This window comes from Lissotriton helveticus, chromosome 8, assembly GCF_964261635.1.
Source record: "Lissotriton helveticus chromosome 8, aLisHel1.1, whole genome shotgun sequence".
Classification (NCBI taxonomy): domain Eukaryota; kingdom Metazoa; phylum Chordata; class Amphibia; order Caudata; family Salamandridae; genus Lissotriton; species Lissotriton helveticus.
In genome coordinates, this window is record NC_136069.1 from 1,687,326,457 (window position 1) to 1,687,343,890 (window position 17,434).

The 17,434-nt window shown below is 42.8% G+C and overlaps 1 protein-coding gene across 1 annotated transcript in view; it reads right to left on the bottom strand.

Annotated features, from left to right (window-relative positions):
* Nucleotides 1-17,434, bottom strand: part of LOC144774089 (extracellular calcium-sensing receptor-like) — a 153,508-nt gene that overhangs the window by 102,542 nt on the left and 33,532 nt on the right. The window contains exon 3 of the mRNA XM_078659115.1: nucleotides 8,017-8,841. Coding sequence (XP_078515241.1) covers nucleotides 8,017-8,841 — 825 coding nt within the window. The remainder of the gene's footprint in view (nucleotides 1-8,016; nucleotides 8,842-17,434) is intronic.

Below are 17,434 nucleotides of genomic sequence, written 5' to 3' on the forward strand. Positions count from 1 at the left end.
GTTATTTGTTTTTTCATTCTTATTTTCTTTCTTTTTGAATATGTTTTTTGTTTTTTGTGTAGTTCAAAAAACCCTAAAAATGTTTTCTTTTTTGTTTTTTAGAAGCCCCTTTAGTCACTCAAAACCATTCAACCTCTAAAACCTCTGAAATCAAAAAAACATCATCCATACTGTGTCGGAATCGGATCACTGAAATAATATCGAGGGACAGAATATCGACCAACAAAAATATCGTTGACAAAATATCGAGAGACAAAATATCGAGTTTCTATCTACAAACAGGTAAGTACAAAAATATCGAGTTAAAAATATCGTTTACAAAAATATAGTTGTAAAAAATATCGACTTTAATAAAAACAATGTTTAATTACATTAATATAAAAAATTAATTACTAAAATATACTTAACAATACTTAAAATAACTTTTAATAATTAAATAATTAATGAAAGTAAAAAAAGAATATTTTTTTAATCATATTTCTTAAAACATATATATATATATATAGTAACAAAATGTAATTAAATAATAGCCAATATTATTAACGTACAAATACAAAAGAGTAAAAATTACTATTCCCACTCCAGTGGGTGCAACAGTAGGGAAAGCGTTGGATAGGTAGGGGTTAAAATTACTATTCCCACTCTAAAGAGTGCAACAGTGGATATATGACGTTACAACGCAACTTTTACAATGCACTACCATTACAACGTAAGTATTGGGTAGTATATATTAATTTTTTTTTATTTAAAATATTTAAAATTATTTTAATATAATTTAATTTCATTAAATTAATTTAATGTAAATTTAATTTTACTTTATTTTTACACTGTACCCCTGTACCCCAAAAACTCAAAACTGACCCTGAACCCTAAAAAAAACCCTTTACCCAAAAACCCCAAACTGACCCTGAACCCTAAAAATACCCCTTTACCCAAAAACTAAAAACTGACCCTGAACCCTAAAAATACCCCTTTACCCAAAAACTAAAAACTGACCCTGAACCCTAAAAATACCCCTTTACCCAAAAACTAAAAACTGACCCTGAACCCTAAAAATACCCCTTTACCCAAAAACTAAAAACTGACCCTGAACCCTAAAAATACCCCTTTACCCAAAAACTAAAAACTGACCCTAAACCCTAAAAATACCCCTTTACCCAAAAACTAAAAACTGACCCTGAACCCAAAAAATACCCCTTTACCCAAAAACTAAAAACTGACCCTGAACCCTAAAAATACCCCTTTACCCAAAAACCAAAAACTGACCCTGAACCCTAAAAATACCCCTTTAATTTAACATAATTAGCAATTAATCAATTAAATTAAATTAATTACCAATTACATTTTAATTAATTAACAAATATTTTTTTAATTAACAATTAATTAAATATTACTACCAATTAATACATTTACATATTTAATTAATTATAATTAAATTACTTCCCACCCTATTCCCCTATAAACCCACAACCCGCTACAGGAAATACATTATTTTAATTTACATAATTAGCAATTAATTAATTAAATTAATTACCAATTACATTTTAATTAATTAACAAATATTTGTTAATTAACAATTAATTAAATATTACTACCAATTATTAAATTTACATATTTAATTAATTATAATTAAATTACTTCCCACCCTATTCCCCTATAAACCCACAACCCGCTACAGGAAATAAATTATTTTAATTTACATAATTAGCAATTAATCAATTAAATTAAATTAATTACCAATTAAATTTTAAATAATTAACAAATATTATTTAATTACCAATTAATTATTTATTACTACCAATTAATAAATTTACATATTTAATTAATTATAATTAAATTACTTCCCACCCTATTCCCCTATAAACCCACAACCCGCTACAGAATAAAATTACACAATTTAAAAAAAATCATTAATTAAAAATAATTATAACATAAAATGACACTTTTCACACATATAACATAAAAACACTATAAATATTTAAATATTATTTAAAAAACGATATGTTTTACTATCTAGATTATATACTTGGATATTTTCACTTTCTATATTATTTAGAGCCGATATTACTTCACTTACCTTAAAAACGATATTTTGGCTGTCTATATTCTGTCCTGTCGATATTTTGTCCAAACGATATTTACAACTCGATATTCTGTCCAAACGATATTTTGGAGTCGATATTATGTCTGTGCACCGTCGGAATCATTCACCTGAGCCTGAACAACAAAACGGTCTAAGCGTTTCGAATCACCCCTAATACGGGGATTCTCCTCAGGACCAAGAATAATTCTTGATATTCCCACAGGAACACACTGTAGACGGATCGTTTTCAGAATGGTAAAGGGGCAAAAGCCCTGTCTTACTTAAAACACAGGGGCATCCGAATAACTCCTCACGGTTCGCAGTACCGGTACAATGCTTTTGCCCCTTTACCATTCTGAAAATGATCCGTCTACCAAAGGGCAACAACCACAAACAAGAAAGGACAAAAATCAGAAGTTCTCAGCTACAGAACGGCATTGTATTGTGGAATATCACACCCGCGATTTCACCGCAAGCATTATAAAAACCTTGACAGTGTTTTCCTTTGGGAATATCAAGAATTATTCTTGGTCCTGAGGAGAATCCCCGTATTAGGGGTGATTCAAAACGCGTAGACCGTTTTGTTGTTCAGGCTCATCAGTGTTCAAAGCATTTGTTTCTTATTGTTTTGGAAGTAAAGGAAATAGTTGAGATGGCCTGAGGTTCTTGTACATATATTGTTTTTGTATATAGATGTGTGATATTATGTGCAATCTTTGTATGCCTCACCCAAAAATAATATTTGTTTATTAATAAGGGACACCAGGGTGGGCAGTGTTTGAGTGGAGTGTGATTGGGTGCATGGATGGGTGTGAAGATAAGGAGAACAGGTAAATGATTCCGACACAGTATGGATGATGTTTTTTTTTATTTCTGAGGTTTTAGAGGTTGAATGGTTTTGAGTGTCTAAAGGGGCTTCTAAAAAACAAAAAACAAAAAATCTTTTTGGTTTTTTGAACTACAGAATACTGAATGTCGTCTTTTTGGCCGGACAGCATTTCGTTAAAATGTTTTGTAGATGTTACTTTTTCAGGGCCCGCCACGTGTGTTCCTGATTGCATATGCACTAATTACATGTGTGGAGTACTGAAGGCAAGGTGGTGGGGGTACAGTGTGCTGTGGTTTCTTGTCACATAGATCTCATAGGCTTGGTTATGCTTTGTGAGGGCTTACGTCATATGCTGAGGTAAGTCTGACCTGAATGAGGCAGGGACCAGTAATGGCCATGTAGGGCCTGTTAGGGCTTGCCCTGTACGGCATCACCATTCCTATTTTCTCTGACCCACTACACATTCTCAGGAGGTCCAGTATGGATAAGAAGAAACCGAGGAAGAGGAAGTTCTTGTGTGCCATAAGCCTGAGAGAAGTCTGGAAAAGCACTCTATGAATATACAGGAAAGAGGCCTGCCCCTGGAGGTCAGTACAAACCTGTCATGTCCTCATTTGAGATAATCCTTATTGAGAAGATTAAGGTCTCTCTACAAGTACATCCTCGAGCCCTTCCCGTGGTGAGAAGTGCTGCAATTTGCATGCTTTTCTTTACGTTTACATTTGGAATTCTGAGTTTGTTTTTGTTTTGGCTCCACTGGGACACAGGCAAACATGTGCCATTCCATTAATTTACGACTCTAGTGTTGACCTTCTATACAGAGGGGCACTGGCATAGTGGATGGTGTGCAGGTTCTGGAGCAGCACTTGGTGTATCCCTCTTTATTGCATGTGGACCTGCTCTACATTAGTGGCCTGGGATTGCTAGTCTCCACTGTGGTACCCTGGAAATGGGGAGTGTTTGTGCAGTACAGGAACCTCCTGCATGCTGCTGTTCTCTTTGCGAGGTGGCAGGACCTGACGCCAAACTGTTTGGAACCACCCTCGTATGCAGCACGCATAAGGCACACCCGTTCACACTTTCTGGGCCACATGAGTGGAGAAGTCTCACAGACATCAGCAACCAGCCTACAGTTGCACCTGCAAGACAGGAGCAGCAGGGCCGGTAATCTCAGCCAGCGGTTGGATTGGCCACGGTGATGCTGTCCATGGCTGCCTGCAAGATGGAAGGTGGGAGCGTTATATGTTACCTGTGTGAGTGGGATCACCGCACTTTCTTGTGCTTCCTTTGCGCTGATAGTCTTCTCGTCCAGCATCGTGGCCCCGGGTGAGTTATTGAGTCACTGCATTTCTTCCTGTGAAAGCGTACTTTTGGAATTCTCTAAAGGTCTCACTCTGAGGGCCTGAGCCTACAGAGCCGCTGGCCCCTTCTTTGACCCCGCCAGAGCTCCAGCTAAAATAAGAGACACCCCTTCTCCTCCTCCAGATCCAGTTTCCCTCATGCTGGAGTCTCTCTATCTCCGCAGGGATGGGGCCCATCCTGATACATTAAGTTAGCCGGTTTCACTCCTCCTGGCTGCTCCCTTGGTCAGCCTCTCAGAGAAATAGGACCAAGGTTTCCCTCACAGTCACGCAGCGAGATGGCGACTACAGTAAGGGGCTCGGAGGTAGGAACGGTGGCACATTCCACCACACGTGGAACTTCACAGAGTTTTTAGACCACTCTGCAGAATTCCACGGAGTAGAACTCTATGAGCTATGCCCACTCTTAACTATAATATCCCTGTAACCTTTGTTTTTTGTGTGAATTTCTAAGGTTGTTTTAACTAGCTGTCACGTTTGCAGAGTGGTTGAGACAGGGTGCTGGGCCTCCGACCAGCTCTCAGAAATTCCGCTGTTTAGGACTTACATGAGGTACAAGGAGGGCTTTTTGGCCCCCAAGGTCCCTCTGGAGCCAAGTGTACTTGATCCCCCAATTAGAACTGTGCCGGGAGGCATGTTTGCAGAGTGGTGGGGAAAGGGAGCATGCCAGTAACAACTTCCCAGCAATCCTGCTGTGTGGAACTTACTGGAGGTAACTGAAGGGGTAGTTGGACCCCAAGGACTTCCTTGGGGGCCAAACTCTCCTCCTACTACCTCCAGTAAGTTCCATACAACAGGATAGCTGAGATCTGATAGCAGGCCATGCCCCCTTTCTCCACCACTCTGCAAACACGCCTTCTGACAAACTACAAATAGGGGGATGAAGTCCCCTTGGCTAATGAGGGTCCTTGAGGGCCACCTACCCCTCCTATTACCTCGAGTAAGTCCCATACAGCAGGATTGTTGAGATCTGATAGCAGGCCACGCCCCCTTTCTCCACCACATGCATCCTGGTGCACTTCTATTTGGGGGATGATGTCCCCTTGGCTCTTGAGGGTCCTTGGGTGCCAACTAGCCTCCAGTAAGATTGGTGAGAGGTGGTTAGAGGACACGCCACCTTTCTGCTTTACTCGGCAAATACACCTCCTAGTGCACTGCTGCTTGTGGGAAGCAGTCCACTTAAGCCCTGATGGCCTCAGGAAGTAAGAGGACATCATCCCCCCACCAGCTGTGGCCCAAGAGGTACGTTTGCAGAGTGGTGGCCAATTTCGGCCTCAAGGACCTTATCCCCCGGGGCATGGCCATCTTGTTCGGGATCACATGGGGAGCCTGAAGGTCTCTGCGGTCCAGGCTGGCTCCCGCGAGCATTACTTTTTACACCCAAAGAGCAGCTAAAATGCAGCACCTTGGCTGCAAAAAAGCTCTCGCTTGTTCAAAGTGGAGCACACTTGTTTGCTATTAGATGGTTGGAGCCCTGCTCCCGCCATCTCGTAGTTAACTGCGGTGTCCCAGGGGCGGGCACCCTGAGACATTGCTGGAGCCGGCCCCGGGGGTGGCGGTCCCCAGGGCCATTTACGGCTCTAGGAGGGGGCCGTGCGCCCCTCTCCCATCTTGAAAATAGCCCCGGGGAGGTGGAAGCGGCGGGGTGCGTGTCCCCCACATTAAAGTATAGTAGCACTGGGGAGGTGGGTGATCCCTGCAAATGCATGGGGTGGCCTGAGCACCCTCACACATCTTATTTACATATAGCTCCAGGGAGGTGGTGGTCCCCAGGGCTGCGTGATGAGGCTGAAGCCCCCCCACTATTACAATTAAAAATAGCCCCAGAACAGTGGTGTTCCCCTGGCCTCCAGGGGGGACCTGTAGCCCCGGGCATTCCAAACAATTAGCCCCGTGAAGGTGGCTGTCACCGTGGTTGATTTCACCTGGGAATTATCAAGTGTAATACAGTTATAATTCTGAAACCTACCAAACAGGGATTTGTGCAGAAGTCAGAAATATTTGGGGCATTCATAAAGAGGGGTTTACTTGAAAGATGTATGTAGCTTCATGAACTTTTACTATTGCACAATATCCAAGAAGAGTTATACAAATTATAGAGTTAGTGGCGTCCGCCAATTCTTTCTATGTATTTATTCATGAAGAAAATATTTTTCCTGTGAAAAAATGGTACAAGTCTTTGAAGTCTTTGAAAAAGGCCAATGTCTTCACTACCCATTGAATGCTTCCAGAGCCGGACTGGGATCCCAAAGCAGCTCTGGCAATTTTCTCAGACCAGCACCTGGGGAAGCACTGCCTGGCCCCGTGAGGCTGCAAATGATTGCTTACTGCTTTTGTTACTGGGGGTCGATATTGCAGCACCGCTGCAAAACCGGCCACCAGTAACAAAATCAGCCCGACCGCTGAAAAACCAGCCCCCAGTAACAAATCCAGCCCCCACCAATGCAAAACTGGCCCCAGTAACAAACCCAGCCCACACGGCTGCAAAACCAGCCCCCACCCTTCCAGCATACCGGGGAAATGCCTAATTCCCGGTACGGCCAGTCCGGCCCTGAATGCCTCCTTTATTACTTTGGGTTACAACCCATCACAAATCTGCAAATACCAACTCATCACTTTGCATCGGCTCTGCATTAAAAAAGTAACATAAACTCAACACAATGTTGTAAATCTGGTCTGTAATTTAAAGAGTTTTCTTATCAAACCTTTTGAGTCAAGTACTGCTGTATTGAGGATATTTCCAAAACATCTCTACAGGGAAAGGGAAGGGGTCTTAGAGCCTTGTGAACTGTAACAATGTCAGGGTGATTGTAGAAGCCTGCACTTGAGTGAGAGTTAAGCCATGAACTGAAGCCTCCTCACCGGTGGGGGCCTTTACATAGCAATTCTGTCTATTGATCACTGAGAAGACCCCTGGATGCAAGCAAATGAAGGGGTGCTTGTACTTGTAAGCCGTGGAGTGTTAATTCATTTTTAAGACCATTCTGAAAGCACATTAAAATTGTTCTGCAAGGTTGAATTCAATGAGATCATGTTGGAAGAGTTTCTTCACTTTTACGCCTGAATATTCCTTTTTTGAATTATGAATTAGTCTATTACATCTTTGTGTAATTAATTTGCTGTTTAACATTGAGGATTCCCCCTGAAGACCCTTCTCTCATCCAGTGAGGACTCGAACAGAGCCTTAACTATTGTTAAATGTTCCCAAACACTGAAGTGAGTGCAATGGTCAAAGGTTTGAAGATTCTGCTATTCATTGTGAGGCAGTAAAATCTAATTTTCAAAGACACCTTAGCTACAGAGAAGTGGGCGTTGTTTGTATTATATGACCTGTGTGGTCCAGATATGCCAGAAGAATAGCCGGTTCCATGACCCATCCTCTAGTCTTCTTCTTGCCTTGCTATGTTAGTCCTGTGGACTTCAGACAGTAATGGTCTTTTTATGCTTTCTAACAATTTCATGTGGATATTCTGAGTATGGACCTATTGCAGTGTCTGTAACAATATTTGTTGTAAATTGTTTAAACATTGGTTATTTCAATGTGCAATATCAGCTTTTCTTTACAATTGTTTAGCTGTATTTCACAGTATTTGTAGGACTTTCTTTGTTTAATCCAGATACTCACTGAACTGAATAGCTGATTTTGCACCAGTCACTCACTCACTGACACACTCTACGACTCTTCTTCCAGAGAGGAATACCATCACATGAGCCATAGTAAGATTGCTAAGGTCTTCTCTCACCTGCCATGGTTGGATGTCATTGATATCAGCACATGTCCCATCGGTGAAGGGCCCCTGCCCTGGTGTGCAGGACATCAGTGTGTGCAGTGCATATGCAAAAGCATAGACTGCCAGGTAACTGTGGTAAGTGTAGCTGAGGTCATTTAGCTCAAACACAGATGTGGTATTTTGATCCAATGCCTCATTTCCAGAGCACAGCCTCTCTGTGGCTATGTTGTTTGTTGCATTTCCCAATGGCCACTTGCAGCTGAACACTTTCACCCAGAATAGCTTGATAAAAACATCCTCTGGAGTAGTGGTGGGCTTGAGGTATTGTAGGAAGTCTTCAAAGCCAGGCATGCTGGTTGTGTAAGGCGCGAGTCCTAGTGCCCCATTGAGTATTTTCCAGGCCGACTTATCGAAAAGTCCAAACGTCATAGCAAAGTAGGCAGAGAATATCCAGATTTTATCCTGCACATTCTGTGTGTGCAGAGTTTCTAATAAAAGCTTCACGTGCACCTCAGCACTGTGAACTATGATGACTGTCACCGAAGTGGTCCGGATCTTCGCAATTACTCTCAGCACTTGCTCCAAGGTATATCGCTGGTGCACCTTCTCTATGAATGCCACACAGCCACCTTGCCTTTCAATCTCCTTCCTTAGCTCCTCACCCCCCTGGATACCGGAGTCTGTGTCAGAAATTACCATTCCCAGCCATGTCCAGCTGAAGCGCACCAGTAGTTGTGCCAGGGCTGTGTTCTGGAAAGAGTTACCGGGGACAGTGCGTAGGAAGGATGGGAAATGCAGCTTGTCACTTAAGAAGGAGCTCCCAGCTGAGTGGCTGATCTGTAAAAAGTAGGGTTCCATATCTGATTTAGAGATATTTCAAAAGGGACAATATGTTTTCTGATCTCAACAAACATCTGGTTACTCAGACACGATAAGAGACTATACACCAGCTTACCTCTCTTATTGATTCATTCTGAAAGAATATAAGAGATGAGGGTGATCCAGTGGTCCAGCAACAACAACATATACTCCACTACCACATACTCACCCGGGCCCATAAAAACTCACAAGAGGTTGAAACTGCTGTTTAGGATTAGTTTATTTAATATCTCTGCTCATTTCTTTAACTAACCCTTCACAGATCAACAAGTTATTTCCTTAGACCATTAGTTGAACTAGTTGATGTGATAATTAACATAAGCTAACTTTTCTATACTTTAAGTAAATCCCCACAGACTCAAGACGTTTTCAAAACCTTATCTAAATGTTTAGATGCATCTGAACAGTCTCAATACAGTGCAGTCACCATCATTCTTAGGAGAGAAAATTCAATTAATAAACACAATACATTTATCTCAGACTCACAAAATAACTGATGTCAGAAAGGGAGAGGCTAGAGAGAAAAGATCAAAAACATTAGCATATACCAGAAAATATATATTTATCAAGGATGGTGTGGAAGACCAACCACCTGGCCAAAAGGGCTGGTGAGGGTCCCCTGAGATAGATTCAGGAGACAATAACTTCAGGACAGGAATCAGTTCAGGATAGTTGCCCTCTCTAAGATACTTATGGTTGTGCCACACCCCTCTCTGACACTCTCTCCCTCCTCGAGATTCTTTCACGATCTTAAAATCTAATCCAATTAAATTAGGGTAGAAATTTCTGCTGCAGGTTCTGCGATCAGTTGTTCATCGGCATCTCACAGCATCAGCATCTCTCCCAGCATTCAGCACCCTCCAATCTGACTAACTAACTATACCATTTGTTCTGCATGTTCCACACAATAATGTTTCAATTTCGTAAAATACGAAATCTGATTGGTCTGGCAAAGGGGGGGTCTTCATCACACCATGCTTACATGTCACTAAATTCAGTTAAACCAATGTTCGTAAACCCAACACCTTACTTTTTATTCATACATTTTATTCTCATACACTACATGTATCAATGTTGAAATATTAATGACACTACGATGAATAAAACATTTCTTTGTTGAACTCTGCACCATCCATTCCCAGGCTGTAGCATTTGATCTTGGCTCCCTTTCAATTGCTGTGTCATTGACCTTCATGGCTTCACTCAGTGGGCATGCGCGGACTTTGCGTCATTCAGCTCATTCAGTTATGCGAGAAAGGCCCAAATATGCACTAGACCGATGTTAATTTCTCAAAAAAGTGGTTGCACTGTATACCACCCACCTCTACGCATTAGCATCAGTAAAATAGCTTGCTCTAATTTCATGTAAGCATGTGCCATGCATGTGAGTCTTCAAGCCGCCATGTTAATAGCTTCTCCTCATGCTCCAGAATTTCCATCCAGGCATTACCTCATCATACCACGTAGATGTAGTTGATGCATGCGCAAACAAATTTCCTGTTTAAAGCGGCAAAATTGGGCGGTGGCAGTGCCTAAATACACCCGCTGTGCCTGTGGTCATTTTATATGCATTTTAATCATTTATAACAAATCGATATTAGCACTTTTTACTGTGTGATTTTCTTGTTGCTAATCCTTTTTAATTATGCAGGATCACCGGCGAGGGTGTTTTTGACTCACCCGGTCTCTTTAGGAGGCTTTCCTGCCCCATTGCACCCCGGCTGCTGTGCCGGTAGTGTGGAGGGGGCGGCCATCTTGAGAGTAGTCCTTCTCCCCAGCTGAACTGGTGGCAGTGTTCTAGCTGGAGGAGAGAGGACTAGGTATAAATTTAGGGCTAGCTTCCAGTCATTGGCGGCGAAATTGGGCGGTGACAGTGCCTAAATACACCCGCTGTGCCTGTGGTCATTTATATGCATTTTAATCATTTATAACAAATCGATATTAGCGCTTTTTACTGTGTGATTTTCTTGTTGCTAATCCTTTTTAAGTAGTGTGGAGGGGGCGGCCATCTTGAGAGTAGTCCTTCTCCCCAGCTGAACTGGTGGCAGCGTTCTAGCTGGGGGAGAGAGGACTTGGTATACAATCAGCATGCCACTTACAGCGCGCAGCGGTCTGTGGTTCTGAAGATTCTGGATTCATGTAATCGTTCTGGACTCGAGAATTAAAACTTCGTCGAAACATGACGAGTTTGGTATCAAAGGACCGAGAATGACGAGCACACCATGTACATATAATTTCAGCACATTCGAGTGACGATTTCACCTCGAAATCGTCATTTGCGTTCTGAAACCCTTCGCCTCCATTTATGTGTTGCCCTTTACATAGGCCTTAATCCAGCCGAATTCAATTCCACAAGGACACGTACTCCTTAATCGACTTTCCTATGACCTGTGCAAGTTGGAACCATTGCCCCAGGCCGAACTCGTTAGGTCAGTTTCCCTCCCAGTGGCCGAACCAGATAGCATCAGGGCTCAACAGGCCATAAAACCATTTCAGCGCGCACACCTGCCGTATCTTGCTCCCATCTGTCTCTACTCTTTCTGCTTCACTTTCATTATGGCGGGGAGGTGCCTGTTTTATTGGGGGGCCATCGATATCTGATGAAATGTTGGGCCTTGCCGGGTGATTTGTTGTAAGCAGCACAAAGTGAAATATGGACATGTCATCATGACTCTGCTTTTTCTTTGTATTGGAAATATGTTAACGATTTACTTTACAACCAAGAATGTTTTGCCTGAAGCCTAAAATTGTGTATAAGAAGAGAAGCCTGACTTTGTAAAATGCGGCAGTCTCCTGAGAATATACTTCCTCGTGTGTTGTACTTCTAGGACACTTGTTACCTTGGTTGCAGCCAATAAATCGATCTTTGACTTCACCTAGAAGACTCTGAGTTTCTGTGGTCTGGATCAGGAAGAACCTGAGGTCTCTGGGTGTACCCTGACACCGCTGGGTTACCGGTTCTGTGCCGGTTCTTAAAAACCCAGTACCTCAGCTGGCGCCCATGTGGGGCGATTCCAGTGGTACCAGTCAGCCAGAGGTTCGTGAGGAGCTTCGTGTGAAAATTCCGGAGGACGGCCAACCACCTCATCGACCCCTGCATGTCGACGTGGTCCGAAGGTCTTTGCTGCGAGGTTCCCCGCTTCCCGACGGCTACAAGGACTGCTGCCCTGGCTATCGCCCTGATTTGGACCCTTGAAGTTTGGTAGAGCGAAACACTAAGACGAGTCTTCTGGTGACATCATCGATATTTCAGTTAAGTATAAGTGGAGCGTCTCCCAGTCCTTAGTTGGTCTTAATCTTGGGTATCCTTTGGAATAATTGTTGGTACTTGCAAGCACCAAAACCGAAGGACTCGTGTTTTCACGAGAAACATCGTAATCGATAATCCTTTGAAGTTTGGAACTAGACTAGAGAGCGAAGATGCCTAGTCTTAGAAATTTGTTTTGTCTTGGTTGTAATAATAGGGACTCCCGATTGGAGGACTCATGTCCGGTTCCTCCAGTTGGAACTCCAACTTACGAGTTATATGTGAAACATGGGGTAGGCCCCATCACATACAATGAAGTGTGGATCAAATACACAAGGAAAGATGGTGTTTTAAAATGGCCCCCAATATGGTAGTTTTGATACCGAAATCTTAGATAACCTTGAAGTTAAACTGTTCAAAAAGAAAGCCCGCCGGCAATGTTCGACTCTTTTCGCCTATGGCGTAAGGAGGCCAAACAGAAGGAAATCAAATTAGCTAAGAAAAATAAGAGAGAAGGAGGAATTTCAGTAATGCAAGCTGCTATGCAATTTAAAGACAATGAAGAAGAGCAGATGAGTGAGCAGTTGCACAGGCGACGTAAAATGGCGATAGATAAGTGTTATCCAGTTTTCCCGTCTCTTCAGCAAGAGGCAGCAAAAGAGCGTGAAAAAGATCCATTAATGTCGCATTTATTAAGTTCACCACCTCCCTATGCACAAAATCCCACGGCACCTCCACAACCCACAGTTGCACAACCTGTGGTCGTTATGCCTCCTATTCCTCTGCAGCAACCACCAGCTACTCTTCAGCTGGCTCCTACTCCTTTGGTGCAGCCTCCTCAAGGCCCACCGATCACACCTGTTTCTACGATTTTGTCCACTGTACTATCTACTTCTCCTAATGCTCCCTCTACGATCTTGCCTAGTACTCCTTCTATTTCTCCTGATGCTTCCTCTGATATTGTCTCTGCTCCTGCCTTATCGCACCCCGTTTTTCCACCTGTTTTTCCTTCAGTTTCACCTTCAATTCGGCAGAAAATGGCCAGCACTGTCACTAACCTTCTTTCACCTCTTTTTGGGTCGCCTACTACGACCCCTAAAATGGAACGAAGACAGTTGCGAAGTCGACTGCCTGACTACCAAGGGAGAGACTCATTGAATCGTTTAGCACGAAAATGGGTTATGGACACCGTAAAATATGATGTAGAGTCGGTCATGGAAGTCTTCCATCAATGGGAAGCACCGACACAGAGATATGTTTTCGAACAGATGTGTGTTTTCCTTTGCGAGGATTTGGAATACAATGATCTGGAATGCATCCCGCAAGAGATGTGTCGTGTACGGTTTAAGTTTGGGGAGGGCATGATTGTAGGTCCAGATGTGGAGAAAGCAGTTGAAATGTTGCTATCATATCGGAGTAAGGGAAGTAGTTCTGGGTCACAATCTAGTGCATCTAGTAGGAAAAAGGCGCGACAATACCCGATGAGAGAAGTTCCCCCACAATGGAGAGAGGGCGACACAACTGTTAACCCACCTATTCTGTCACACTTTCAGCGTGTATGGGTACATGTCCCATGGAAGCGAGCTGAAGTTTTAGCCCTTCAACAGACATTACCTGATCCGCGTAAAAATCCTGCAGGGTATTACAAAGAGTTGTCACAGACTGCTGGGTCATGTATAATGAATTTAGCCGATATCGATATGTTATTTGGGAATGTGGTTCCACAGCCTTTATGGGGTAAAATTCATCATACAGATCATGATCAGGAATTAGGTGACTCATGGGCTAATATTGCTGCTGCAGATGCCCGACAAGTTGGTGGTGCTAAGCCTGAGCCTTTGATAGCAGAACTTCCTGGTAGAATAGTTGATTACATGAAAACGATAATGCCTGCAATACGCGTAAATTGGGATAAGTTGTCTGCATGCAAGCAAAAGAAAGAAGAAACAGTCTCAGATTTCTTCACCAGATTTGAAGAAACATTTGTTGACCACAGCGGTCAAGATATGACCACAGAAGGTGGTCAGAGATTGTTTGTCGATAAATTCGTGCACAATCTGCTTCCAGAATTGTGTAAAAAGTTAAAGGATTCGGAAAGTTCTTGGGCAGATATTGGCTACCGCACAATATTATGAAAATAGAGACAAGGACGAAAAAGATAGAGTAGAAAAGAAAACTAAAGAATTAAAAACGAAGGTTTTGCTACAGCAAGCCTATCCGCCACGTGGTGGTGGTAATCAAAATAATAATGGTCAGAATAATTATCAGAATAATTTCCAGCACCCTCAACAGTATCAGAGGAACTCGCAAAGAGTCGAGTATACTCAACCCCGTGTACCTGTAGGCCCCAACCAGTGTTCATATTGCAGAGAAGAGGGTCATTTCAAATATAATTGTCCTATTCTATTACAACGTGCAAATGGAGTTTCTGGTGTGAGAGGTTGTGGCAGTCAGCAAGCACCTAGAGGTAGAGGGCGTGGAAACGCACCTCAGAACGCACGTCCCCTTCCACCACAAAATTCTATGAATAGGTTCGATCAGCAGCACAACGCATCTGACAGGACAGCTCAATACTACGTTGATGATTACTATACAGAAGATGAGTATTTGGAGGGTAATGATTGCTAGGACAGCCATAGACAAAGAGAGGGAGTTGTTTCAGTTCCAGTAGATCAGAGTGGACCTTACGTTGAGGTGATTACATCAGGTGTGACAGAGCCTTTTCTGTTGGATACTGGTGCTACAAAGAGTTCTATTATGCACTCCAAACTCCCTGGCGCACCTTTGTCTGGCGAAATGAACGTTTCTGTAGGTTTTTCTGGCGCCCTAGTTAGAAATCCGATTTCTGACCCTTTGTCTCTTTCTGTTGGTCCTTGTGAATTCGAAGCACCCCTTATTCTGACAACAGTGTGTGTTGAAAACTTGCTAGGATTGGATTTGTTAAAAAGATTGTATGCGACTTTGTACTGTTCTCCTTCAGGAGTACAACTTACTTTGGGTAAGAAAGTAGTTTCTCCCATGTATTTGTCGAGGGATAAACTTCCAGCAGAATTGTCGTTTCTTCCAGATATTCTTTGGGCCACTGGTCCTAATGATGTGGGTCGCTTAGAAATTCCACCATATGTTGTAACATTGAAAGCCAACGTTAAAATGCCACGAATTCCCCAATACAAAATCTCGAGTAAAGGTGAAAAAGCTTTGCTAGCGATCGTTTACGAATTGATTGAAAAGGATGTGATTGAAGAAACGCAAGGAAATGTTTGCAATAGTCCTGTTCTGTCTTTTTTAAAACGAACTGACCCTTCTCAGCCACCTGTGTACAGATTCGTGATTGATCTGAGAGAGGTGAATAAAATAGTTGTGCCACAATTCCCAGTCGTCCCCGACATTACCACATTATTGACTATGATTCCAGCATCTGCCTCTTGGTTTTCGGTGATTGACCTGAAGAATGCCTTCTTCAGCATCCCGATTGCTGAGGAGAGCAGGGATATTTTTTCCTTCAGTTTAGGAGGTCGCAGCTTCCGCTTTAAGCGCGCTCCTCAGGGCTACTGTGAAAGTCCATCAATATACAGTCAAGCTCTAAAAACACAGCTTGATACGATTTTTTTACCTAAAGGTGCCACTCTTGTACAGTACGTGGATGATTTGCTCATTGCTGCAGACACTGAGGAAATTTGTAAAAAGGCCACGCTGTCATTATTGCGTCATCTGTGTGAACTTCATCACAAGGTGTCACTTTCCAAACTGTAATATTGCCGACAAGAAGTGACCTACTTAGGTCACCTCTTATCGAAGGAGGGAAGGAAACTGACCCCAGAAAGAATTCAGGCAATAGCGAAATTGAATGTGCCAAGAACACAGAGAGAAGTGCGTGCTTTCTTGGGCATTACATCGTACTGTAGACAATGGATTCCGAATTTTTCGTTATTAGCCAAACCCTTGGTGGCATTAACGTGCAAAAATACACCCAATCCCATTCCTTGGTCTGAAGAGTGTCAGAAAAGTTTTCTCGAATTGCTCACAGCATTGTGTTCGGCTCCTGTGTTAGGTACCCCCAATTACAGTAAACCTTTCACATTATATGTCCACAAGAAAGAGGGCTGTGCATTGTCGGTGTTGTTTGGAGGTAGGCAGCGTCCATGTGCCTATTTTTCGTCGACCTTGGATCTGGTAGCACAAGCATTACTGAGTTGTTTAAGAGCCACAGCAGCAGCAGCTGTTTCTATTCGACAGTCTGCTGGTCTAGTAATGAATAATACACTAATCGTGATGGTCCCACATGCAGTAGACATGTTGTTAAATAGAACCAAGACACAGCACTTAACTAGTGCTCGACTGTCCAGTTACGAATTGACACTGCTAGCGAGCCATGTGCACATAAAAAGATGCAGTACCTTAAATCTAGCTACGTTGTTGCCAATTGCAGAGGAATCAGATGTTTCAGAACAGCACGATTGTTTTCTCAGAACAGAGGAAGAAACGAAAGGGAGGATAGATTTATTCGATACTCCTCTTGCTGAGTGTGATGGTACATTATGGGTGGATGGTTCATGCTTCAAGCTCCCGAGTGGTGACACGACTGCAGCATATGCTGTCACGACTTTGCATACAGTTGTTGAAGCTGCACGTGTACCCCATAATTCGGCTCAAGCAGCAGAATTAATTGCACTGACGAGAGCATGTGTATTGTCCAAAGGAATGAAAGTGACCATCTACACTGATAGTCAGTATGCGTTTGGAGTGGCCCCACAGTTTTGGGCGATTGTGGAGAGAACGAGGATTCCTGACTTCGCATGGAGCTAAGATTCAGCATGGTCAGTTGGTGAATGAACTTCTTGAATCACTGACCCTGCCCCTGCAAATGGCAATTGTGAAATGTAGTGCTCACAAGAAGGTGACTGATGATGTTGGTCGTGGAAATGCATTTGCTGATGAGATCGCGAAAGAAACTGCAAAGAATGTAATGTGCCGAATGTATGTCGCAGGCCCTGCAAGATGGACTGGTGATGTTGGAATGTGTGAAGACACAATAGAGAATGTGAAGTCCATTCAAGCTGAGGCCACAGAGAAAGAGTTGAGTACGTGGAGAGAAAGTACGGGTAGAATGGATGCAAATGGGTGTTGGATCGAATTATTAGAGCATCAGAGATGGTTGTTACCCGATGCATATGTGCTTGCAGTGGTTACAATGGCTCATGGAATGGCTCATATCAGCGTGAAAGGGATTTGCGAGTTGTTGGCCCCAGTATGGAAGAATTCAGGGATTCCCAAGTGTGCAGAGAATGTTGTCAAGAATTGCAT